General features: G+C 48.4%; 2 protein-coding genes across 13 annotated transcripts in view; one reads left to right on the top strand and one right to left on the bottom strand.

Moving 5' to 3' along the window:
• Positions 1 to 14,321, top strand: part of MAP1A (microtubule associated protein 1A) — a 50,155-nt gene extending 35,834 nt beyond the window's left edge. For all 4 annotated transcript variants that reach the window (XM_071568084.1, XM_071568085.1, XM_071568087.1 and 1 more), the window contains 3 exons: positions 658 to 9,403; positions 10,096 to 10,328; positions 11,163 to 14,321. In XM_071568084.1, coding sequence (XP_071424185.1) covers positions 658 to 9,403; positions 10,096 to 10,328; positions 11,163 to 11,318 — 9,135 coding nt within the window. In that variant the 3' untranslated portion in view covers positions 11,319 to 14,321. The remainder of the gene's footprint in view (positions 1 to 657; positions 9,404 to 10,095; positions 10,329 to 11,162) is intronic.
• A 1,198-nt stretch (positions 14,322 to 15,519) lies between these two features.
• PPIP5K1 (diphosphoinositol pentakisphosphate kinase 1) overlaps positions 15,520 to 25,633 on the bottom strand; it is a 57,160-nt gene continuing 47,046 nt past the window's right edge. For 6 of the 9 annotated variants that reach the window (XM_071568096.1, XM_071568089.1, XM_071568092.1 and 3 more), the window contains 4 exons: positions 24,616 to 24,795; positions 18,375 to 18,512; positions 17,865 to 17,978; positions 15,520 to 17,284 (listed from right to left, as the gene is read on the bottom strand). In XM_071568096.1, coding sequence (XP_071424197.1) covers positions 16,605 to 17,284; positions 17,865 to 17,978; positions 18,375 to 18,512; positions 24,616 to 24,795 — 1,112 coding nt within the window. In that variant the 3' untranslated portion in view covers positions 15,520 to 16,604. The remainder of the gene's footprint in view (positions 17,285 to 17,864; positions 17,979 to 18,374; positions 18,513 to 24,615; positions 24,796 to 25,633) is intronic. The other 3 variants (XM_071568093.1, XM_071568095.1, XM_071568098.1) reach the window with 1 other exon arrangement.

Genomic DNA, 25,633 nt, shown 5'->3' with positions numbered 1-25,633 from the left:
CTAATCTCATTCCAGATACTTAGGAAATTGAGGTGTAATACTTCTTTACTTGGTATATACTCAGCAGAGCTGTAAGGAGCCTTGGAAATTACATGGTGAAGCATATCCTCAACCCTGTATGTGTAGCAGAGTTGGAGTCATGATTTTCAAAGTAGGTCCCAGGAAAAAAGTTTAAATAAAAGAGGAGCTCCTATGGCACTAGAACTGTGCAGTGCTCTGTGATGGTTCACCAGCTAATGAGTGCTGGTAAGTTCAGACAATGATGCTTAGCACTGAAAAGATTGTCTCAATGTTAGAATTCACAAATCAGAAAAAAATCCCCAACTTGCTACTTTTGAACCCAAGCCAAGGACTGATACCCCAAGTTAAACAGGAAGAAGTAAGGAAAGAGGATAAAGTGGTTCCTGCCTTTATTTTCTTTCCTAGGATGTTGGCACAGTGCACTGCCAGCAGTCAGGAAGCACAACAGCACACTGACATTAAGAATTTCAAAAGCAATCAAGATGTGCCCCCACGCATCGATTTTCAGTGGCGTTTTGTCAGTAAAGCACTCATGGTGTCTTCAGTATTTCTGCATTTACTGGAGGGGTTTTTTTAAGTGCTGTACAGCTCTCAGGGCACTGTCTGACCTTTATTTGTCTATGCTTGTGTCATTAGGTCACCCAGATTCTCAGCAACAGTGATTCAGATACCAAGGCCACACTTACTGTGTCGTGCCTGGGAGAAGGAGCCTGGAGCAACCTTGGACATCCTCAATTTCAGGAAATTATTAATCTGAAACTGAATCCTGATCCGGTTCTGCCAGCGATGGATGGGGTGTCAGAGTTTGCAGAATATGTCTCTGAGACAGTTGACGTGCCATCTCCATTTGATCTCCTGGAGCCGCCCACCTCAGGGGGCTTTCTCAAGCTTTCTAAGCCCTGCTGCTACATATTCCCTGGAGGAAGAGGTGATTCTGCTCTCTTTGCTGTCAATGGGTTTAACATCCTTGTGGATGGTGGCTCTGAGAGGAAGTCCTGCTTCTGGAAGCTGGTAAGGCACCTGGATAGGATTGACTCAATCCTGCTCACCCACATTGGTGCAGACAACCTGCCCGGCATCAATGGGCTGCTGCAGAGGAAGGTTGCTGAGCAAGAGGAGGAACAATCCCAGGGCTCTACCAACTACAGTGACTGGATGAAGAACCTAATTTCTCCTGAGCTAGGCGTGGTTTTTTTTAATGTTCCCGAAAAGCTGAAGATGCCTGAAGCATCCATGAAAGTAAAGAGGAGCATTGAAGAGGCGTGTCTGACACTGCAGTATCTCAACAGACTGGGCATTAAATCAGAGCCTCTCTACAGGGTGGTGAGCAGCACCATCGAGCCCATCACACTCTTTCACAAAATGGGAGTGGGTAAGCTGGACATGTATATACTGAACCCTGTCAAGGACAGTAAAGAAATGCAGTTTCTGATGCAGAAATGGGCCGGTAATAGTAAAGCAAAGACTGGCATAATTCTCGCAAGTGGGAAAGAAGGTGAAATTTCTGTTCCCTATCTCACATCCATCACAGCCTTAGTGGTGTGGCTTCCAGCCAGCCCGACAGAGAAAATTGTAAGGGTTTTGTTTCCTGGAAATGCTCCTCAAAATAAGATACTGGAAGGTCTTGAGAAACTCAAGCACCTGGATTTTCTGAGATACCCAGTGGCTACTCAGAAAGATACCACTTCTGGAATACCTCCACCTGTGCTGAAACAGACTAAAATTAAACAAAGAACTGACAGTAAAGAGAGTCTGAAGTCTTCCCCCAAGCCGTCTGTGACAAAGCAAGTCAAGAAAGAAGAGGCAGTTGAGGAGGGGATAAAGGAAATAAAACCAGAAATTGTGAAGGATGCTAAAACTGAGAAAAAGATTAAAGAACACACAGAGAAAGTTCCTGAGAAACCTGTTAAACCTGAAAAAATAAGTGATGCTCTCAAAGCTGAGAAAAGAAAATTAGCAAAAGACAAGGTTGGAAAAAAGCATCTCAAAGAGAAAGTATCCAAATTAGAGGAGAAGAAAGACAAAGAAAAGAAAGAGATTAAGAAGGAGAAAAAGGACTTTAAAAAGGAAGATGGAAAGAAAGAGGAGAAAAAAGATTCAAAGAAAGATGATAAAAAGAAAGAAAACAAACCAGAGCCCAAAAAAATTTCTAAACCAGACTTGAAACCCTTTACCCCAGAAGTGAGAAAAACATTGTACAAGGCAAAACTTCCAGGCAGACTCAAAACTGAGAAGATTAAAATCAAACCTGAAAAGGAACCTGAAAAGGAACCTGAAAAGGTACCCACTGACCTGAAGACATCACCAGTGGAGAAGGCACCTGTACAGGTGGAGCCAGGAGAGACTTCCATAGCAGAACAGAGGTTAGTCCTGTCTTCACCAGAAGATCTTACAAAGGATTTTGAGGAACTGAAGCACGAGGAGAAAGGGGCCTTGCAGGTGACTCAAGAATTGTCTGATACGGAGGTTAGTGACAGGATTGTCAGAACACCTGAAGGAGAGATAAAAGACTATGCTGAAATGGCTGATCAGAGTTGTCTTGAAGCAGATCTGATTTTGAAAACAAGGGCTCCTGACCAGGGAGTAACTACTACTGATATGGAAAAAGAATCACCAGCAGAGGAAAAGGCAGTCCATCAGCTGGAGCTGAGGGGAGGTCCTGCTGAAAAAATAGCAGATGAAAGAACAACAGCAGATGAAAACCGCGACATGAGATACTGGGAGGGAAAAGCTGAGCAGAACAAGGACATTCACCTGTTTCCTGACAAAGAACAGGTGCCCTCACAGACGGACCTCTTGGCAAAGGGCGTTTGGCCACCAGTGTTCCGAGAGGAAGAAAAGGAGGAAGAGGAGAAAATCTCTTTGGACAGAAAACAAAGGGAAGCAGAAACAAAGACTTGTGAAAAGTATATTGAGGGGATAGAGGCACAGGAAGCATGTGAGAAGGAGAAGAGAGAAGATGTGATAGAAAAGGCAGAACTGGAAGGAAAGGAAGAACAGCACATGAAAGCAGAGAAGGTGGAAAAGAACAGAGACTTCTATGAGCTGAATCAGGATGAGTGGGATGACAAACTCTCTACCACTACAGAAAAGGAAAAAGAATTTAGTGACACAGGTGAGAAGAGCAAGTTACTTGGAAAGCACATAACAAAGGAAGAGTCATATCTGAGCAGCTTGCCAGTGCCACCAGGAGCAACAGCAGAACATGTTTCCTATATCCAAGATGAAACTATCCCTGGCTACTCAGAAACTGAGCAGACCATTTCTGATGAAGAAATACATGATGAACAGGAAGAGAGGATCCCACACTTGAAGTATGATGTCAACGCCTATGACATTTCTGTTCCTGACCACCCAGGCTCTTTTGAAGCAGTACATGGAATACAGGCCGTCCCTCCTGCTGACCTTTCAGCCAAGGGCTATGCTGGCCAGGAGTCTGAAATCCTGGCATATCCTACAAACATTGTGGCAGCACCTCTAGCTGAGGAGGAACACATATCCTCTGCCACCTCCATCACAGAATGTGACAAGCTTTCATCTTTTGCAACTTCAGTAGCAGAAGATCAATCTGTTGCATCTATAACAGCACCACAAACAGAAGAGACTGGAAAAAGCTCTTTACTTCTGGATACAGGAAACAGTATGCCCTCCTCTCGGACTGAAGCAACCCAAGGTCTCGACTACGTTCCCTCTGCTGGCACAATCTCTCCCACATCATCCTTGGAGGAAGACAAATGCTTCAAATCTCCACCCCCTGAAGATTTCCATGCATTAGCAGAAGGAGAGAGAAAACTGGAAGCCCAAAAAAGGAATCTTCGTGAAGAGGCAGAAGAGGAAGAGGATGAAGAAAATGGGACTCCAAATATTGAGATTCCTGAGAAACTCAGAGGGCATTATGATAATGTGATAATCAGCGTTCCCACAGAAGTGATGCCATTATCCACTGAAGAAGCACTATTTTCCCAGACTGATTCTGCAGAGGCTGAAGAACGTTGCATGAGTCCTGATGACAGCACAGTCAAAATGGCCTCTCCCACCCCATCTGGCCCCACCAGTGCAGGGCACACACCTTTCCACCAGTCTCCAGTGGAGGAAAAGCTGGAAACAGTAGAGTCAGATCTATTTGAAAAACAAACAGATGCTGCTGCCAAGAGACTGGAAGGGCAAACTTCCATTGTGGTGAAGGGAGCCAAGGGTGAACCTCTCAGAGAAGATAAGGCATCTGTAGCTAAATCCAGTCATGAAAAAGAAGTGCCTGGACCTGTGCAGCACAAACTGGCCTTGGGCAGTGATGTTCCAGTGTCTCCTGGAAAGGATGTGCAGGAAGAACCGGTGAAGAAGGAGGAGCTGCCCTGGCTCTCCTACCACAAACAGGATACGGTGGTGATTGGGGAGGAGGAGGAGCGTTCCAGGATACCCAGAACCAGCACAGAGCCAGAAAAAGAGCAAGAAACTAAAACCATGACAGAAAGTTTAATGGGATTTTCAAAACAGTTGTCCTTTGAGCCATTCACAACCACAGAAGCGTCTCTAGGAAATGTGGATCTTGCACAGTTCACAAGCCAAAGCGAATCTGAAAGTGACAAATCTTTGCAATTTTCACCAGGTGACATCAAATCACTTTCTTTTACAGAAGAAAGTATTGGTAAAGAAAAATCCTCAGATATTTCTAAGGAAGTTACTGCTGAAGAAGGAAAACTGTTGTATTTCACAGGAGACACAGAAGAGAAGTCTGCTCATGTTTCCATTAAAGACATTTCCCCAGAAGGGACCAAATCTGTTTCTCTCACTGAGAGTCTCAGCAGGGGAATCTCTTCAGACCTTTTTGTCAGAGGAATTTTGCCAGAAGATACCAAATCTCTTAGTTTCACAGAAGAGATACCTACAAAAGAAACAACTATGTCCAAGTTGACTGACAAATTCCCTGCAGAAGCTGTGAAATCTGTGGGTTTCACAGACCAGAGCCCAGCTACATATGAAATACCACTGGAAATTTCTGCCAAAGAACTGAAAGAAGCATCAAAATATGTTCCTTGCCCAGAAAGTAGTTCAGTTAGAAACATGTCACCCAGAGATTCTTCAACTGAAGAAGTGTCTCCAGATGACAGCAGTTTATTTTCTGCATCAGAAAAGGACCAGTTTAGGGGAAGAACTTTAGGCTTGGACTCTCAGGAAGTATCTCCAGATGCAAAGGGCTTACACTTTACAGAATCTAGTCCAGCTGAGGATAAAACATCCTCACACTTTTCTCCTGAAGATGAAAAATCTTTCAAGTTCAAGGAAGCTCGAGAAGAAAAATCTCCAGAAATGGAACACTTTTCCATGAAAGATTTAAATTATGAGAGGAAAGTGTGGTTTCCTGAAGAGGTAGAAGAGATCCCTGTTGAGGGAAGGCGGCAAAAATACGACAAAGAGAGAGAGAGCACATTCTTGGATGATGTACCAGAATTTGAGACAAAATCCCTTTCTAAAATGGGAAAGGAGGAGATCCTGTCTCCTGCAGTGCCTGGCAGCCACACCTGGAGAGGAGAAGAAAGAGAAGCATGGGGCTCTGCTTTTGGGTATCTTCAGGGAGGGAGAGAGAGTGGAAGAGGAGCGCACTTGCCCAGTGAGGAGGATAAGGAGGTCTACCATGCTGAAGACAAACCCATGCAGGAAGAGACAGAATGTTTAGAGATGGAGTCATGTGATTACAAAGAAGATAGACAGAAGAGTGCCAACTCTATGTCAGTAACAAAGAAAGTGGATGTGGTGCCTGCTGACATCACTGTGCCAGAAAGAACCCAAGGGGAAGGTTCTCTGTCTCCTCAGTATGTCTCTGTTGAGGACAACCAGGCCAGAGCTTTACCTGGAATCAAAGAAAGGCAAGAATTATTGTTGACATCTAAACAAGATTACTCCTACTTAGATGATGAGGAGAAAGCTGTCCTGGATATCTATGCAAAGTCACTAGACCAAGCAGTGATGGGATCTCCCCTGTCTGTAATGAGAAAGGAAACTGAGGCACCATCAGGAGCAGAGAGGTCTTGCGAGTTAGATCAGTGCAAACTACCTTTGTGGGAGGATGTCCCATCGAAGATGGCTGAGAAGAAATCAGACATCAGTGGTTTGTATCAGGAAATAGACTGCAAATACAAGTCAGATAGAAGGCAAGAGGATGACTGCAAATCCACTGAGGGTCTGTATGACTCTAAAGGAAGGAAAGAGCAGACAGCAGTAGCATCTACTCTGTTACAGTCTACAAGACCAGGAAAATATGTTGCAGCGTCCCCAGAAGAAAAGGCTGAGGTGTCAGGGCAGCATGCATTTTCTCCTTCAGGAAAAGGCAGTGCTGCCATGGGCCATGCTGGGGCAGTGGGTGTTGCCATCCGAGAGGTGTATCCCCCAGAGACCTATTCCAGAAGCTCCACTGAGCCTTATTCCTGTGAGGAAAGGGTCTGCACATATGGAAAGGGTGACAGTTCCACAAGACAAGAGCAAGAAGAAAGAGAAGCAACTCCCTACCCTGATGAAAGAAGTTTCAAGTATGCTGACATCTATGAGAAGGTTATTGTGTCTGGAGTGGGACCTTCCTCCTTCACAGCCGAGAGTGCTGACAGCCCAGGCCACACTGACAAGGTGGCAGGGACAGCACTGAGCTCTCAAAAAGGTCAGAGTTTTCACGTCTCTACAAAGGAAGAGGAGTCCTGCCTTTATACCTCTGCTGAAAAGGAGTTGTCGTCTCCAGCATCCCCTAAAGATAAAGCAGATTCAGTCTTTGACTATACAGATATCCATGAAAGGTACTTGCCCTTGTCTGAAACAGAGAAGCCTGGGATATCAGAAGGACAGGAAAAACTGAACATGTCTTCTGCTTTGCCGGGAGAACCAGACTGTGCACTGCACCCATCATCCCCAAGTCCAGTATTTGCCCTTCCCACAGCCATGACTGACACCTTTTATCAAGGGAAATCATCCACCTGTATTGATGCTGGCCGTCCAGATGAGAACATCTTTTTGTCTAGCCAGGAGCAGGTATCTCTGTCCCTGAAATCTCAAAGCCCAGATCTCAGAGATACATACCATGAGAAAGCAGGTCGTGGGGAAGAAAGCATGAGTGACTCAGAGTTAGAAAAAGGTGCTAAGGAGAAGTCTGAAAAGGAGTCTAAACTGCACATCCCTGCTGAAGCTGCAGGCACTGTCTGTGCATACACCTCAGCCATTGGCAAGTTCCCTGTCTCTGAGTCCCTGCTGCAGAGCAAGCATCAGGATCCCCTTTTACCCAGCTCCACTTCCCCTTCTCCCTCTGGTCCAGGCTGGAAAGAGGAATATGGAAATAGAACAACTGCATCAGCTGCTGTCATGGAGACAGATGTTGTTGGTTACACTGATGTGCCAGACATGGGCAGAGCTTCAGAAATGTGCCATGTAAGACAAGATTCTTCACAAAAGAGAGAGGTTGCTGAAAAACCCACAGAGGAATCCCATTTCTGCGTAGCAGATTATCCAAGTGCAAAAGTGGTCTCTGAGTGCCAAGAGCAAGCCACATACCTGAAATCTGCCTCCAGCCAGCACACAGAGGCCCACAAATGGGGCCCAAGGGTAGAGGGCAGAGGGGTGGATGGCTCTACTGGATTTGAAAGCTCCCTGCTAGGAAAGAGCGAAACAGCCAGTGTATTCAGACTTGAGCAAACCTCAGCAAGCCTTTTAGGGGATATCTCTCCTACTTTAAAGTCTCCATGTGCTTTGCTCTCAGACCAGGGGAAGAAGGATGAATACTTGGAGGTCTCTGAGAAAATCAGCAGCCTTGATTCATCTTTTCCCAAATTCTCACCACTAAGTCCATATGAAGAAGACAAGTTGTTCACCAAAGGTGTGGAGAAAGAGTCTGTGCCTCAGAAACAGCTGAAAGATGACTCTTCCAGCCTGTCAGAGGAACCTTCATCTGAAGCCACCACTCCTGTGATGTCGACTACAGCAGAAAGTTTCTACTCCCATATGCTTTCCACATATACAGGTGCAGGAGCAGAACCAGATACCAGGAGTCCTTGGGATGTGTCTCCACAGATTTCAGATAACGCTGTGAAAACACATACAGCTGAAACCAAAGACTTTGTGTTTGCTGAAGAACATGGCTCTCCATTCTTCTGTGGTATGGGGGACAGCACCTTGCCATGCAGAAAGGAGTGCCAGGGCTCAGAGCCCACACGGTCCTCTGGGAAGGAAGAGCGGCAGCCCTGTGGGAGCAGTCCAGAGCAGAAGGCACCATTTGCAGAACAGCAGTTGACACTGACATCTCTCCCTGATGTGTTGGCATCATTTCCTCAGCAGCAGCACAAAGATGAAACCACAGCCAATGGTCCAACAGAGGTGAGCACCAGTCTGCAAGCTTTCCAAAGCACATGCCACGCAGCCGAGGCAAGTGATGAAAGAACATGTCCTGATTCTGACAGCAGTTACGCTCTGTGCACAGGCAAAGAGGATACAGAAAGGCAAAGCCGCCCTTCCTCTCTGATATCCCCTGAGCACAGTTTCCAGCCCTTTCTCCCAGATACGCAGAGAGGTGGAAAAACAGCGGATCATGGAGATGCTTCCCATGATATGGAGCCACACTTAGAAAGCAGTTTTGATTGTGGACAGAAATTTTCCTCATATGAATACAAGCAGAGAAAGGGAGAGCTCTCTCCCTCATTCATCAACCCGAGCCCCCATGAGCTCTCTGAAGACAGTGATCTTTCAGAGGAGGACGGTCACCCTTCAGTGCAGGGGAGACCACCCCATACTGGGAGTAGCCCCATGCAAAGTGCCACAGTGGAGGAAACCCCTCCAACATCAGTAAGTGATTCTGGAACCTCCCAGTCAGACTCAGATGTCCCACCTGAGACTGAAGAATGCCCATCCATCACAGCAGATGCCAACATGGACTCAGATGAAGATGCCGATTTCCTCCCAGTGGACAAAGCTGTGGGGAGTTCTCATCATGCCAGTTCTAGGTCCAGCCATGATCCTCAGCCTGTTGCAATGGTAGATCCTCATCCCCACCCTCCTCGCCCTGATGTCTGCATGGTTGACCCTGATATGTTGGTAAATGAGCAAAGCATGAGCAGAACTGATAAAATTTCCAAGAAAGACATAAAAGAAAAGAACAAGGGCGTAAGAAAGCCTTTGAGCAAACCCAAATCTTCCTCACCTGCACGGAAATCAGATGTGAAAGGGAAACGATCACCCACTCCTGTGAAACAGCCATCAGACAAATCTCCAAAATCTGTCACTGCCAAAAAAGAAAGAGATGGAGGAGAAAAGCCCAAACCACGTAGTGTGCTGTTGCCAGATGATGAGTTATCCCGGAGTAGTCACAGCAACCCTGGCAAGAGCCTTGTTAATGGCATCAAAACAAACCCTGGTAAGAAATCCTTCCTGAAGCATGCATTATCTATCTCTGCAGTCCAACACAGAGAAAAGCACTAGGTTAAACAGAGCAGAACAGAGAACAGGATTTCCCAGTCAGACATAAAAAGTTATAAGCAATGAGATGGTTGAGAGGTACCAAAGGTTGATAGGAAAGAGCAGTAGATTCCTAAGAGTAGCAGCAATTCACCGGGATGACAGAAAGCCAGGATGAACCTTTCAGGAAGACAACTGTAATACCCCAGGATAGCAAAGGCCTCAGAACAGTTTTTTTAGAAAATGTAGGTTATTAAACAACAAAAATTAGGGTGAAATATTTATCATCAGAAGGCCATCAGAACAGAGGGGTTTTTTTAGAAAATGTAGGTTATTAACAAAAATTAGGGTGAAATATTGGCATGACAACTCTGCAAAAGTTGGTAATGGAGATTTATGACTCCCTTCCCCAGGAAAAGCTTCTGAGCCTAAAACCTTCAGTCCCTCCCCAAAGAACAGCAGAACTCCCTTTCCCTCCCAAGATCTGTGACAGCACTGGCCCAGAAATGCACCGAGGTCACCTCTAAGCAGCAGAGCCTGGATAAGTCTTTAATTTTATGTCTGCAGGGAAAAAGAACCTTCAGTGTTAATCTGAGTGTTTGTCCTTTACAGAAGGATTTTGATAGCATCTTGTTTTCTTTTTTTCCAAAGCTTCCAACAGTACTAAGAGCAGTTTCTCTGTGCCTGTGGGTCCACCTGTCTACGTGGACTTGGCCTATATCCCCAACCACTGCAGTGGAAAGAACACAGACCCGGAGTTCTTCAAGCGGGTTCGAGCATCTTACTACGTGGTGAGTGGGAACGATGCAGCCAACGGGGAGCCAAGTCGTGCAGTGCTGGATGCGCTTCTGGAAGGGAAGTCTCAGTGGGGAGACAACCTGCAGGTAGGTCATGGAAATGGGAAGGTGCGTGTGATGCCCCTGATGTCGCAGGTTCTCGAAAGGTGTGTATCACAAACATACCTGAAGGAGTATACTGAGAGGAAGAAAATGGCACTGGGCATGTCCTGCTCTGCAGTTTTAGAGAGTAATTGTTGGACCCACAAGGGGAGGAAGGATTTAGAGATCATACACTCCACCTTGCTTGCTGCAGGATGAGCCTGTCTTCAAGCAAAATCAAGCAGCCTCACAGTCTGAATTTCCATCAGTGTCCCACACTCAGGGACATCTGTTGCTAGCATGGCTTGCTAAAGATTTTTTTTACTAATAGTGTTTTTAAAGCTGAGTGTCCTTAAACATGATTCTTGCTTAACCAGGCTTGCAGGACACCACACGTGGGCACTCCTGAAGACATGTACAAGAAGGTGCATATGTTATTTCAGATAAAGCAGCCTCATATTTCAAGGTCCCTGAGTTGCACATTGGATCACAGTGTCCTTTAACAGCGACACTGGCAGCATGATTCCTTTTCATGCTGAGGGACCTTTCTGAGATTGTTCCTGAAGCTCCTGAGCACAATGCTCTCCCCTGCACTGCAGCCATTCTCATCATTATGGTGTCAGTGCTGCCACTTTGCAGCCAGTTCAGAGCTCCATTGTGCTGGTACTGTATAAAACAAATCTCTGCCTCAGAACCTGACATCTCAAAGACATTAAATAGAACAAGCAGTACCAAGGGTACAGCATTCCAAAATTAACAGTAAATTTTAGCCTCAACTCCTGTGGGCATCGTTTGTCACTGTGGTTGTTCTCAATCATCTCTGCTGCTTTCTTTTCCCAGGTGACATTGATCCCAACACATGATACTGAGGTGACACGAGAATGGTATCAACAGACCCATGAGAAACAGCAGGAGCTAAACATCATGGTACTAGCAAGCAGCAGCACTGTTGTGATGCAGGATGAATCTTTTCCAGCCTGTAAGATTGAATTCTAAATCTCCCACACTTCGTGTTCATCCATTGACTCTTCAATCACCAATGCAACATCAGAGACACCATCTAATCACAGTCCAGTTCTTCTCTGGTTAAGTCCTCTACATGGTTCCCATTTGTCAGGCAGTCGGGTATCCATCTAGCTCAGACTGGATGCCATGAGGAAGAATTGCAGGGCTCTGTAATTTTCTGGACTGAGCAAAGAGTTTGTGCAAGAGCAGTTGCAGGCCAAGACACTTTCACTTTCCCTGCTTTATTCTGCTACCTGTACAGTTTCTGTAGGCTATCTTGGCTGCCTTGCTGCTGTGAGAGCTTGTTCTACTCTCTTCCTGGCTGCCTTGCCATTTAATCTGCAGCACTGTGAACCTCACCTTTCTGGTCTGGTGAGGGCTGAAGTGCTGCTGCTGCATGCAGAGAGTGCATGGGGGGCAGGGACCAGAGGAGAATTCTAATTTGGAAAGAAAGTGCACTGGGAACGTGAGGGAAGGCAAAACCCTTCAACTGTAATGTGACAGTGAAGGTCATTCTTCCATCTCCCATCCTGAGCATACAGGAGGTGTTTTGAGCAAGGGGACCTCTGCTTCAACTCGGCAGGACCACTGCATGCCAGCGTGGCAGGTTTCTGTCCCAAGTATTGGCCTGTGGCATCCTGCAGCACCTGCTTGGGTGCTCAGGAAGCCAGGATGAAGGACGTGGTGGTGGGAGAGGAGAGTTCAGCACATTCCTAACCTGCTAACTTGAGCTTTGCACATACAGTGGCCAACTGGCTCCTGCACTTGAGTTGTGTGGCAGGAGGCACAGAGGAGCTGTGGCCTGAATGGTCACACAAAAAGAGCATCCAAACGCACAACTAGAGCCCTTTCGACAGCAGAAGGGCTGAAACAACCCTGGCCACTGTTGGCCCAAGATGTACAAGAAACCTTCCTGTCCCTAAACCAAAGGCTCTGAAGGACTGTGGTGACACAGCTGAGGAACACAGGCCATGTGGGGGAGGCTGGTACCCAGCTGGTGTCGCTGGGTGTGCCAGCTCTGCACATGACAGCCACGTTCTCACTGTCTGTGTGCCGGGGGCCAAGCCTCAGAGTTACATTTGAGCTTTTTTTTTTCTCCCCAAGTGTCCAGGATGTGGGGAACAGAACCTGTGGTGTGAGGAAAGAGAACACCCTTCCCAAAATACCTGGGAGAAAGCAGTGTAGCAAGTGTAGTCGCGCTCAGTTTCCTCCCTGCTGTGGCAGGGACCTGTTGGCAGCGCAGGGAGGTGCTGCTGATCTGTGCAGTGCCAGCTTGCAGCCTGTTCCCTCACGCTGCTGTGAGTGCCTGTCCTTGCTCTCTGGCCCTCCTGAGAGAAGCACAGGTGTGTGCCATGAGAGCACCATGGCTCCTGAGCAGCCACCCAGGACCTACTCGACACGCAGAGGTGTTCCAGTATGGGAGGCCGATTCTCCCTGCAGGGAGAGCTGCTCCGGGCACGTGGATGCTCCGTGTGCTGAGTCTGCAGCAGCCATGAGTCTTTGCCACCTCCAAAAGCATTGACAGAGGGTCTTACCACAGAGATGGCTGTTATTTTTGGGTAAGACAGTCGCAGCAGGCTGTGCTTTGAAGGGGGAAGGAGGAATGAGATGGAAAGCAGTGCTGCAAGGCTTGACACTCAGCACAAAGGTATTTCTGTCTGCTGTGTCACTCACCGTGCTTGGCCCTGAGCTGAGGGCTGACTCCACCATGAGCATCATCAGACCCTGTGTTGCACTTGCCTGGGACACTTCAGTCTCAGTGCTAGTTTTCTGGCAGGTGACATGAAGAAAATGCTGCTTAGAAACCTGTTCCTAGAACAAAAATGGCATTTCTAGGAAATGGTCTATCTTACATTTAATTTATATATTTATTTTTTTATGTTAAGCTGCATTTTTTGGTTGATTTAATCTTTTAATTTATACATGTTAATGTGCTTTTAGTGTCAGTTCAGAGGTTTCTCAGTATGGATAATTACATGCTGCAATTTAAATAACAACATGAAAAGATCATAGGGAACTTGGTGGCAGCAAAAAGGGCACTGCAAGGCTGTACCTAAAACCCAGCAGACCTTTGGCTATGGCCCTTGTTAGGAGCATGTGAGCTTACTCAGGGCTTTAGTAAATCCCTGCCCTGTGCTGTGTTCATTTTAACCATGGAATCACGCTGTGTCTGCCAGTAGAATAAACGTCTTTTCTGTACCCCAATGGGGCAGCATCCATGAATGTTGGTTCTGGCGGTCACAGGCAGTACAATACCTGCCCCTGCCTCCCCCCAGGAATGCTTGGAGGGCTTTGCCTGCAATGCTGTGGGGACACCCTGGCTCGCCTGGGCAGCGGCAGCTGCAGGTGCCAGGCACTAGAGGCACAAGCGTGGCCCTCGCTGGTTCCCGGGATCCCTGTGTGTGGCTAGATGTAAAAGCTAATGCACTAACTTTAGATAGACCCACACATGAATGTTTTCTCAATTTTAAACTTGAAGCAATTCTGACTAAGCAGCAGTAGTAGTGAAGCTTTGTGAGGTTCCTGTGTCCTCCAGGTAGGAGCACAGCCTGCCGCGGGTTCCAGGAGGAACTGCCCTCCATGCTCTGCTCCTGCCTCCCGCAGCGCTGCTGCTGGGACAGCTTTATCCTACACCAGTTCGGTTCCCTGTCCTCGTGGCTCCACATTTTGTTTTCAGTCTGTTCTGCCTCCAGCTTCTCTCACTCCCTGTCTTTCTCCACCTGCCCCACCTTCCATCTTAAAAAACTATGGGGAAAAAGACTTGTGAAAATGCCAGTTTGTAAAGTCTGACCATGCTCAGGCCACAGGAGCCAGCAGGACCCACCTGGAGCCAGAGGCAGTACAACACTGTGGAGAGAAACAGTTAAACTCTGCTTTTGCTTGTTTCTGCATGTGGGCAACAACGCGTAATCTTCCTGTATGTAATAGGTAAAAAAATACTATTTTAAACCTATAATTAAAAAAGTGAACGTCTTAACTGTATTGAAATGGCAACTTGTGCTCCTAGCTTCTTCTATGCTAAATGTTTTAAGAACAGAGCCCTGATTCTTTTCTTCAGCATCATATTTCTATTTGAATTTAGTTCCTTGAGTTCTGTCCTTTTGCCCATTTCCATGTGGAAGTCTGTAACTAACTGCTGTCAAGAGAGGAGCCCAACACATTAATAATAAAGCCACATTAATTGCAAACAAGAATGTCACCAGTTTCAAACTGTTCTTTCAGTGAGCCCACACTGTAGGCAGTGGCCACAAGGACACAGCTGCTGTGTCCCCCTCCCCTGTCTCCCAGCTCAGGTGAGCCCCGGCTTTTCCACCTTCACTGGCAGCTGCTAAACCCTCTGGTGGCTCCTGGTAACTGAGGTGCTGTGCCTGCAATGCATTTCCCACAGGTGTGCAGTGACAAGCACCTGGCTGTGTGAGGTCAGCCCCTCTCAGCAATAACACCCTGCAGCAGGTGCTGCCGGGTCCATCAGGGTGACCACCCTGCTCAGGCGCTGGCCCTGGCAGAGTCACACAGGTCCTGACAGGAGATGCAGCAGGGGCCCAGCAGGGACCTGGCTGCTGCAGCGATGCAGTGGCAGGAGATGCCACACACTGCTGGCCCCCCAGTGGTGCAGGGTGCAGCTGTGGACAGTGTCTGAGGGGGATCTCATGCTGCTCAGCCACCTGCGATCCTGCAGCCCCACAACCAAAGTCTGTAACACAGGGAGAGCAGAGGGCAGAGCAGGCCCTTCACCTCCTCAGGCTGGAACAGCCTGGCATGAGGAGGGCTGGGCTGCCCCCAGCACAGGGCTGCACTCTGACTGCTGCATTCCCAGTGCAAACAAATGTGACCTTTCTTGCATGCCCAGATTGGCAGCTTGTGATTATTGGGCATGAGGAAGAGGACACAGCACCCAGGATGTACTTGATGTAACCAGAAGGTGGGGAACAGGTGAAAGTGGAACACACTATCCCAGTGTCTTCATTCTACCACAAACCACTCTGGGACCTGGGAAGCCAGGACCTCTTCCCCAGTATGACCAGTCCTTCCATGTAGAAAAAACTTACCTAGCCCTGAGCCTGTGCACTCACTCTGGGTGTGAGTTCAGCCACAGCTGCTCTCCCAGGACAACAGACCATGAGCAGGGCTGCACCTGAAAGCTCTGGCACACACACAGCTGCTGCCAAGTCAGCATCAGAGACAGAGACGCTGGACTCACAGCATAGATTTACTGTGAACACACATTATCACAACACAGCATGGAGATCTTTGGGCACAGCTTCACAAAAACACATATCCTAGCTACAGACAGCCAGGCAGACTAGTCCATAAATACAGAGGAGTGGGAAGCACAGCCCTGGCCGGCACTCAGGATGCGGCAGGGACACCCGTATCAATCTTGCCCTCAGGCTTGTGCTTACAAGGCATTTACATAAATATGTATTAAATACTTCTCATCTTATACATAATAAAGATTTCTCCTTATTGGTTTCTAATAGTCCTGAATTGTTCAAATAGCAGTCTTAATTTCTGTCACCAAGACTTCAGCACTGTACCCTGCCTGACCCTTGGGGACGAGAAAAAAAACCCGTGTGTCCTCCCTGCATACCTCTCTCAGGCTGGATCTCCAGGTTCCTGTCTGCCCCAGCCCAGCAGGAAAACATCCAAGGCCACACCAAAGAGATGTTTCCTTGCAAGTGGCAGTCTTGAACTTGATGCCCTCACCACTTTCCTTCCCCCGCCTCATTCAGAATGCTTTCTGCTTCTCCTCTTCTTCCTGCCATTGACTCTCTAGACCTGGTTTTGGTGGGCAGCAGTGGGAATTGAAAGGAAGAAGGAAGGAACAGAGAGGAGGTTGGTGGTTGTGACAAATCAATTAATTTGGGCCCAGAATGCCCTTCTGAAGGCTATGGGCCAAAAAGTCTCAAGGGCAGCATCTGTCCCCTTGGACTTACACCCCAAAAGCCTTGGCTGTACCAGTCCTCTCATGCTGCTGTCCCAGCAAGCACACAACCCTTGGGACACCAGTGCAGCCGCATGTCCCCGCTCCATGGAGGTGCCACGCCAGTACCATCACTGCATTTGTTGTTCATTTAGCAAGGCAAGTGTTCTTGCTGAATGGCAAAGAGCTGGCTTGTGGAGGAGCAAAGCAGACTCTTCCATACTTCAGGGTCCTGTGGCTTTGGGAAATGGCTTCTTCTGTGCTATGGACTTCTAACTGCATGAGGTGCTGTGTAGGAAGCTGGATTGCCTCCAGGGTGGAAGTGCTTGCAGTGTATCCTGTCCAGTGAGCCACTAATGTTGCTGATCCTCCTGACACAGTGGCTGCAGTTCCTTCATGCTTTTCTCAGGAGGCAGTGCCTGCACCTGGCACAGATGACCAGAAAGAAGATGGTCTGACAGAGCACTGTCCCCCAGCAGCTCCTTGCCCACATACTCTGGGTCTAACACCTCTCCCAGCAGTTCCTCTGCACAGGGCACCAGGATTTCCTTAGAGAGCCCAGACTGATCCAGGCCAGTCATTTCCCCAACACAACCCTCGCTCAGCTTCCCTCTCTCCCCAGTCAGCCTCAGGTTGGACCCTGCACCACACTTTGGGTTTCCTGTGTTACTTGACTCTAACATTTCCCCAGATGATTCTTCATCCAGCTCCTCCATGTTCTTCTCTTCTGGTTTAGTGTCCTCTGCCAGCTCCTTCTGGCAGAGCCTGCCTGGCTCTGGGCCCTTATTCCAGATCAGTGCCTCTGGAACACTTGGCTCTGCCACTGACAGCCCAAACGAGCCTCCTTCCATGTCAAGCTCTCTGCCTGGAGACTGACTCTCTTCCTGCTCAGGGGACTGTCCAGTCAGTTGCTCCTCACTTTTTGGGGGGCTGATGGAAAGTTTCTCAGTGAAGGTGAAACGAGCACAGTTGTCCACAGAGGTTGGGGAGGATGGGCCTGCACTGGAGACAGTACTGGAGGGGCCACTGCTGTCTGCAAAGAGGAAGAAAAACCTTAAACATGTAGCTGGTATTTCCCCACCCAAACCATCACAGTCACATAGTTCTACAACCAACAGGTGATGGCTGTCGACATGTCAGGCAGCCTGGCAGGGGCTTCCAGGTGGGTTTGGGTGTGTTTCTGGCTGCTCAGCTGATGAAAGCCCAATCACACACAGCACAATTCCATCCTGTAATCCAGTGCTGTGTTGGCATACAGCCAAGAATGGATTCTATTGTCACAGAGCAAAATGTGAAATGTGATGCTGGGCTTTGAAAACAAAACTAGTTTCTTTAATTCCCTCACTATTATGAACCAATTTCAGCTGCAACTTGCTCCTCCTGGTTCCTGACACCACAATCACTGAATGCTGAGCATGAGTCAAGACTAAGGCTTATTCTTGCCTTATATTGCACAATGAGCAAAACTAGAGAACAGATCTAGATTATATCTAATCCAATAAAGGAGGAGGATTAAACAACTGTTTTCAGCCAGATCAGTACCCTGACCTTGCTGCCTTTACAAACTTCCCTGCCCACCACATTCCCCCCAGTCAAGAAGGCAGCACACTCACACCAAGGGGGCTTATCCGAGCGCTGGCGCAACGGCAAGGAGGAAGATGACAGGATTCGCTGGGACATAAAGGGGTCTCCTGGTATCTGGCTACCAATCATTGAATCAAACAAGGCTTCAAGAAAAAAAATACACAATCAATAGCATTCAGACAGATATAAAGGAATGGCTTGTAGCCCAGTAGCCACGAGCAGGTACTCCAGGAAGAGCTCAAGACTAGGGCCAAATCAGAGCCATGCCTGTCCAGCAGCTCCTGGGCTAAGGTTTACCAAGCTCGAGTTTGTATCCACTCCTCAGCTGCAGACAGACCTGACCAATTACTTGTCTCTCAGGTAAGTGGCCTAGGATGGGTCTGAGCTGGGTCCCATGGCTCACTCCTGGGCTAGAACACTCTGGAACAGGTTTCAGAGACTCTGCTTATCTCCAGTCCTGTCAGGCTGATCTGTCCCCAGAATATAAAAGACCAGGAGTGCCTCTTGCCTCGCTACAGACAAGCCCACCTGACCAGTACCTGCAGTGGACTGGACATGTGATTCGCTGCAACTCCTGCACACGCCTGTCAGGAACTCGTTGACCTGTCGCAAAGAGAGAGAGTTGTGCAGGGTCTCCAGGGGGTAAATGGTGGGAACCATGGAACAGCCTTCAAAACCTGGAAAGAGACACAACCAGAAAATGAGTAAACAGCAAGATAAATCCGTACAGGAGCACTCATGGCTGAAGGAGCTGGGCACTCTGGGAATCAAACAACAGGCACACTCAGGCCTCAGGTCACCTCTTCTAGGCTGAGAAAATCACCACAAGCCAATCCCATGCAATAACAGACCTAAAAGCAAGTGCCTGGGCACACATGGAGGGGAGAGTAAGAAAAGTGTCTGGCAGCTGCCACATTTGCTGTAAAGCCTATGACCCTTCTGCTAAAATACACAGCCATGATGTAGAGCTTGGCACAGTGCCCAGAGAGCTTAGCACAGTGCCCACACTTATGGAGGCCAAACAGAAACAGAGGGATGCTGACAGAATTTGCGTTGGAGGGGTCCCACTGCTGGTGAGCCCCTGCCTGGCACAGCCCCCACACTGCCCCAGGTGGCACCCCTGACAGGCTCTGTCCCAAGGAGAGGCTGGGCAATCAATTATTTGTCCCTGTCATTACAGTTCACTGCCAGTAAACACAGAAAGAGCAGAAATAGTCATCACAGCATGTAACAGACGCTCACTCAGAGCTAAGGTGCATCAGAACCATCCACAATAAATCCTTTGCTGCCCAAGCCAGCAGAGTTATTACGGCAAAGTATCTTCCTCTTCATCCCAGCTTCCTGGAAATGCTTTATGGAACCAAGCCAATCTGAACTGTCAGAGGAGCAAGAAAAAAACAGTTTCCTCTAAGGAGCTCAAAAAGACCTTGAGAAGGAACTGTGGTTTTTTTCTACAGAGAAGGAAAAATACTTGAAATGCAAAAAGTACAAGGGTTCTTGATGCAATCTGTGGCAGGACTGCTGTGTAGCATACGACAGGCTAAAACTGACCACTGCAGCTTGGCAGCACCTCAGGAGAAGCCCTGGAACGTGTGTGTGAAGTGCAGTCAATTGTTCCAATTACCTCCAGTACAGGCTCTGCTGCAATCCCCTCACCTAACCCAGCTCTGCAAGAGGCAAGGAGCATGAGCCAGTTGGGACATTCATTGCCACAACAAAGAGCTGCTGGAGATAAAAACCTCTCCAGAGAGTCTATGAGGTTACCTATGCCACAAAGGGCCTATCAACATAATTCAAGACTGGAAAGATAACAAAGCCTTTGCTAGAATGAAGGAATGTAAGAAAAAGGAAGAAGATCACATTCTTCTGTCTGTTGATGAGAAGTCCTGAGAGTGGAAGTGCTGAGTAAGGAAGAAAGTACGTTCATTATTTTTTCACAGGTCTCCTGGAACACAAAGCCACAGGAAAAGGGTGAGGGCAAAACTTCAATAGTCACAGGAGATGGTTGTGGAACAGCCCAGTATGAGGCTACTCTCATTTCACAACAGAATCTGGTTTGAGAGGGGCCAAAGTTGGTTGAGGTGTTGGGGTCTCCAAAGAAAAATGGAAGAAGTTTGAATATAACACAGGGCAAAGCAATGTTGTTACAAGATACACTGGAGGCACTGATGGGGATGAGTGCTTGGGCACCCCTCTAGTATGATGAGGAAATCAAAGGTCCAGTGTTAGAGGAAATAGTACATAGTGACACACAGATGATGTGAAATGATACAGCTGGCCCCCCAGAGTGCAGATGCCTGCTCACCACTGTGGCACTGAACCCACTCTTGAGCAAGCAGAGAAAATGGCCAAAGTTTCCCTTTTCAAGGTGGACAGCTACTGTGTTCTCATTTGTGAATGGCAGTCCACTTCCCTGCACATGTCCCTGGACCTGCTGAGCTGCTGGGAGAGGCCACCACTCTTTGTGCCACCACGGCACAGCCAGGGCAGCAGGGACCACTCCGGACTGCAACCCTTACGCGTCCCCAGCGGAGCCTCCGACCACTCTGCACCACACACAGACAGCAAGGAACCAACACCTTTGGGAAGGGGCAACAAAAATAAAATGTGAGAGCAAGCCACAGAACTGACAGGCAGCCTTGTGCTGACTGCATGGCTGTAGGGTTAACATCTCAGGAGCAACTGAATAAGGCTTAGTATGTGTTAAACTGCCTGAATAGGCTACAAGGGGATATACCACCTATTAAAAGACATTTTAATTCCTCCAATAATCCAGACCTTTCTGAAGCAAAAGTATGTTCAAAGATTTAGCAACTGGAAAATGGATGGGTCCTTTCCCCCTTATAACTTGGGGGAAGGGATATGCTTCTGTCTCCAGAGATTCCAGGCCAAGGCGGATACTGTTGAGATGGGTCAAAACCGCCAAGGAAGATGGACAGACAGCTCTGCCATTCTGCAAGGGTTACTATGGCAACTGGTGCCATTTTGATCATTCCAGGAGCTGAAACTCTAGGCTCTGAGCATTCTGGAAGTGTCTCCTCCAACAGAGCTACTGCAGAGGCTTCCCCAGACTCTTTTCCTGAGGCCTGCAGGGCCGGAGTCTGCAATGCAGACAACTGCATGAGAAATTGGACAGAATTCCACCCATTTTGTACCAACATCCAACAGCAGTCCACAGAGGAACAATTTTCATTGTTCATTTCTCATTTCATTCAGGTTTCAGTACACCAGCTGCATTAGGGACGCAGAGGGCAATGTCTCCTCCAGAGTCAAGTCTGGCCCACAGACAGAGGTATGAGCCAGGGATCTGCAAAGCTGAGTAGCTAAAAATGAACCGCAAAGTCAACAGTCATTTTCTCCAGGCAAGGAGTATAGTACAATGTGGTTATATCCCCCAAATCTTTGTTCAGTAGTAGGAAGAAACCAGCTGTTAAAAAAAGCAAGATTTGGTTACAGGAAAAGCCCTGAGAAGAGTCTGCCAAGTATATATTATTTTGGCTGTCCAAGCAGACTGTGTGTGATGTGGGGGGAGCAGCTATGGGGGAATCTCCCCCCGAATCAATGCAGCAGGATCCTGATGCAGCCACAGTGGGAATGGTACTGACTGAAGAGCTGCTCTGAAGGTGAGAGCAGAGGTTCGACCCAGGCAGAGGGGCACAAGGCCTGTTTTGACTCTCCCAGGCACACTGATGTCAAAGCTGAAGACCCACTCACCTTCCAGCTGAGTCTGAACTCTTCTCCCTGGACCTGCATGTCCTCAGCAGGTTCTTTACTGCACAGGCACCGAAGTCTACTCAGTATAAGCCTCAGTTAGGCAGATGCTCAAGGAAAGAGTGACCCTCCCCTTAGAATAAGACTGTTTTGGCGCTGCCTTGTACTGACACACACTTTATAAGAGTATTAAGAAGGTGATTTGGGTACAAGGACCCTTTGGCAGAGATTACCTAGCACACTACACAACATAAAGCAAGCAGAGATCTGCACCTGTCTCATATCACCCAGCTAAATCAGACAATCTCAGATTTCTAGGAGACTCCAGCAGGAGTTCCATGTTCCCCATAACAAGGAACACACAGAATGCTTGAGAACAGCTACCTCTCAGCAGATGGCCTCAAAAAAGTCATTATTACACATTACTACAATGGGATTAGCAGAAGTTGCTGAGTAGTATCTACTCAGCTCTCCAGTTGAGTACTCTACACTGAAGTGGAGAAGGTGCCTTTTCCTTTCTCCTGGAGACTTTGGAAGCAAAAGGCAGACTAACGGTGTATGGCACATCCCCAAAAGGTCTGTACTGCAAAGGTCTGCATGCCAGCTCCTGTGGAGTAAAAACGCACTTGTCCAGTCTCAGCACAGATGAAAGCACTCAGGCTCCTCTCTGACACACATGGACAGTTCAGCCCTGTTTTCCTGGGATGTTGGTATATATGTTCATATATGCACACAGGGTATGTAAATGAACATGGCTTTTTGTTAACCAGCATAGATTTAAGCCATACAGTCAGCCTGAAGGTCTGTCCTAGCTCAGCAACCCTCTGTCCACAGTGCCAGAAGTGGCTGAAATGAAGGGGTACAAGTCTAGACAACCCACATGACTCTTTCCCAAGCAGCTCCCCAAACACCCGTGACCCACAGTTCAGAACTGCTCTGGACATTATATGTCTCTTCCATGTTCTCCAGTCTCCCCTTGAAATCAGTTAAGCTCCCAATGCCCCCAGGTACCATGGTAAAGAGTGTGGAACATAACACTTCTGGCCAAAGTGCCTCAAGTTCACTCCATTAGGAACCTCCTTGCTCCTGGAATGCCATGAAACTGTGGATCCTCAACACTCCCATCAGGCCAACACAATCACTATTACAAACATCCTTCCCAGACTGCAAATTTCTACCTTGTCCACGTTGTCCCAAGCAGTGACAGTCAGAGCAGAGGCCACTGTTTTATACAGGAGTTTGGGGCTGTTTCTCCTTGTCATTTATTTACACCAGACATCGCCTGCTTATCATCCTCTGAGCCACTCTGTTTCTCCACAGCTGACCTTTGGCTTCAGAACCAGTGTCATTCCTCACCAACATGAACTTACTTCACACTATTCTTTTTCCTAGCTGTGACCACACAGGTTCCCAGACATTGCTTCAAGGCTCCACGGTTGATCTTTCCAACTAGGGATGCCAACTGCATACTTTTGACTCACTGATTCTACCTTTTAATTCATGTTTTCTTTGTGTGGATAGAAGTACAGTGGAAAGCCAAGAAAGACAGGAGAATGCAGATTTTACACGGAGGGAACTTGGGCTGTCAGCTGCGTCTGCTCAGAGAAGGGCCTCAGCAGGAATCCCAAACACGACAATGATCTGTGGGCTTGCAGACTGCAACAACAGCAAGAACAAACTCCCTGATGGCAGAGATCTGATTTCCACCCGGGAGGGCTGCTGCTCTGGGTACATCAGGAGTACATAACTCCTGTGTCTGGCTGTACTGGGCCAGCTTGCACCTCCCAGCACCCGGCTCAGCATTCGGGGTGTCAGTGCCCAAAGCAGCAAACTCCTTTCCTCTCCCGCCCTGAGCTCACAGCAGAGACACCTGCAGCAGGGGAAGCTCAGCCCTGGGTCTGGAGCAGTCTGCTGGGATCCAGCATCTCTTCTTTTGAAGCCATTACTGCTCTTCCGTTGCCAGGAGACCAAGGATTGCCCTAATTACATATGAAAAGCAACTGCAGTCTCCAAATTGCCTGCTTGACAGAAAGGGCTGTATCAAGTTAAAACAGACCATGTAAGAAAAATTCTCATCTTCCAGGCTCTGAAGACACTCAGTCCTGCTGCTTCACTACACAGAAGGCTGTACTGTCTGTGCCTCGTCCACCTGTGGGTCTGAATGGAAAAGGGGGTCCATGCATCACACCACACAGCTCAGCAAGCCGCATGCTCCGAGCAGCTTCTATGGTGCAGGTAAACCTCTGCAGCCAACCCCAGCCTGCTGCCCTGCTCAGGCAGCAGCAATCTTCCACCTGTGTGAGAAGCACCGAGGCCTCTATGCACCAGACTTCTGTCTGTGCCAGAGGTTAAACACTGGAGAAATACCAGCAAGCTTTGAGTTATAACATCTGGATTCAATGCTGAAGTTGCCTACCTCTTCCCACCAGAGATATAACACACTGAGAGGCCCTATTAGGCAGGACAGATGCCATGCAGTGCAGCCACACAGAAGCTCAGCTCTACCCTGTCTCAGTCTCTCTAGAAACAATATCCACAAGTACTCACTGCCCCAGAATTTCCACAGCAAGTTCACTTGACATGTGACCAGCTGCAGCATGTACTTAACCTCTTCTTCCCATACTCTCACTACTCACTTTTGTTCCTCCGCTACTGAGGAGACACGCCATGGCATCCCACCGAGACCTGCAAGGGGCATCATGCCAGCCAAGCATCCCATTGCCAGGAGCTCAGCACCACCCTGATGGAGCTTAAGGGCTTACCCTGGCTAAAGGAAGGAGGCAACAAACAATTGCCAAAGATAGAAGTGCAGTTACAGCTACACAAGGAGCATGGGCTCTGAGTGGAACAGCACTGGCTCCATGTGGAAAGGCTCATGCCTAAGGCTCCAAAACTGCTGGTACAAAAGCCCCCACAGCTCGCTGCAGCAGCAGCCTAGAGACCCTGGGGATGCAGTGAGGGAAACACTTCCCTTTTTTAGAAGCAAAGCATACTCTGCATTCTCAAGCAGACAGTGGTCCCTGCTCAGCTACAAGAGCATGGGACGGAGGCAGCTGCAGCGTGCGGTACCGTAAAGACACTCCAAGTCATCCTGCCCTGAGATCAGCCAGCTCCTGAAGAGGCGCAGGTGGTAGGAGCACTGCTGCAGGTGATGGGCTAAGGTGGCATCCAGGGAGATGGTCCGGCTCGTGGCACAGTCAGAGGAAAAACGGCGCAGCAACTGGGCAACGTGCTGGTGCTCCAACACATCTGGAGGAAAGGGGCCATAGAGAATGAGAGGAGAGGGGCAGGTGCACCTGGGGACAGAGAAGCTGCGGAGATGTGGGGATGGATCTGTCAGCACCAAGGCCTCTGGGTGAGAAGGACCCATAGCACACAGAAAGCCCAATCCCTCCCGCAGTGAGCAGGTAAGGAATGCCCTCAGAGCTACATCCCCCTTGGGACATGGGGCAGGAGCCTCCCTCCCGCCCAGCCTGAGCCCAGGGCAGCACAGGGCAGCACCTCAACGGCCACAGCTCATCTCTGGAAGTGAAAGTCTGACAAGTGAACAAATTTTAGGACACATTCTGAGTCCAATACAGTTCAGGTTAGACAAAAAGAGCAAGCTCAGGCCCACACTTGCCCTTTTGCAGCCAAGATGAGAAATCCAGACTGCCAACAGAGCATTTGAGTACTGCATTCAAGTGTAGTCAGGCACCTCAGCACAAGGGACAGAGAGCAAATGGCCCACCACCAAACAAGCAGAGGCTGTGGAAGGGACACAGGGGACAGCAGGGTCTGGCTGAGAGCCAAGTGCTGAGAATGTGGAAGAACAGAGGGGTCACAGAAGAGCTGATCTCCCCTCTAGACTCTAAGAACAGCCCGGTGCAATCTTCTGTGATATCCTTGCATGGCAGACAAGACACTAGCATGCAGGTATGTCCTCTCCACATACACAGCCTCAGGACTCGCATCACACACCCAAGACTTGTTAGACCAGGGCATAAACCATCTGGCCTGACACTGTGCTTGGCCACTGCCCTGGTTCACCCATCCCCTTTCACCACACACAGGCAGCTTTCCAGAAACAAAATTCAGACTCAGATCT

This window comes from Pithys albifrons, chromosome 13, assembly GCF_047495875.1.
Source record: "Pithys albifrons albifrons isolate INPA30051 chromosome 13, PitAlb_v1, whole genome shotgun sequence".
In the NCBI taxonomy this organism is placed as follows: domain Eukaryota; kingdom Metazoa; phylum Chordata; class Aves; order Passeriformes; family Thamnophilidae; genus Pithys; species Pithys albifrons.
The sequence above is the reverse complement of the archived record's forward strand: the minus strand, read 5'-3'. Positions and strand labels throughout refer to the sequence as shown.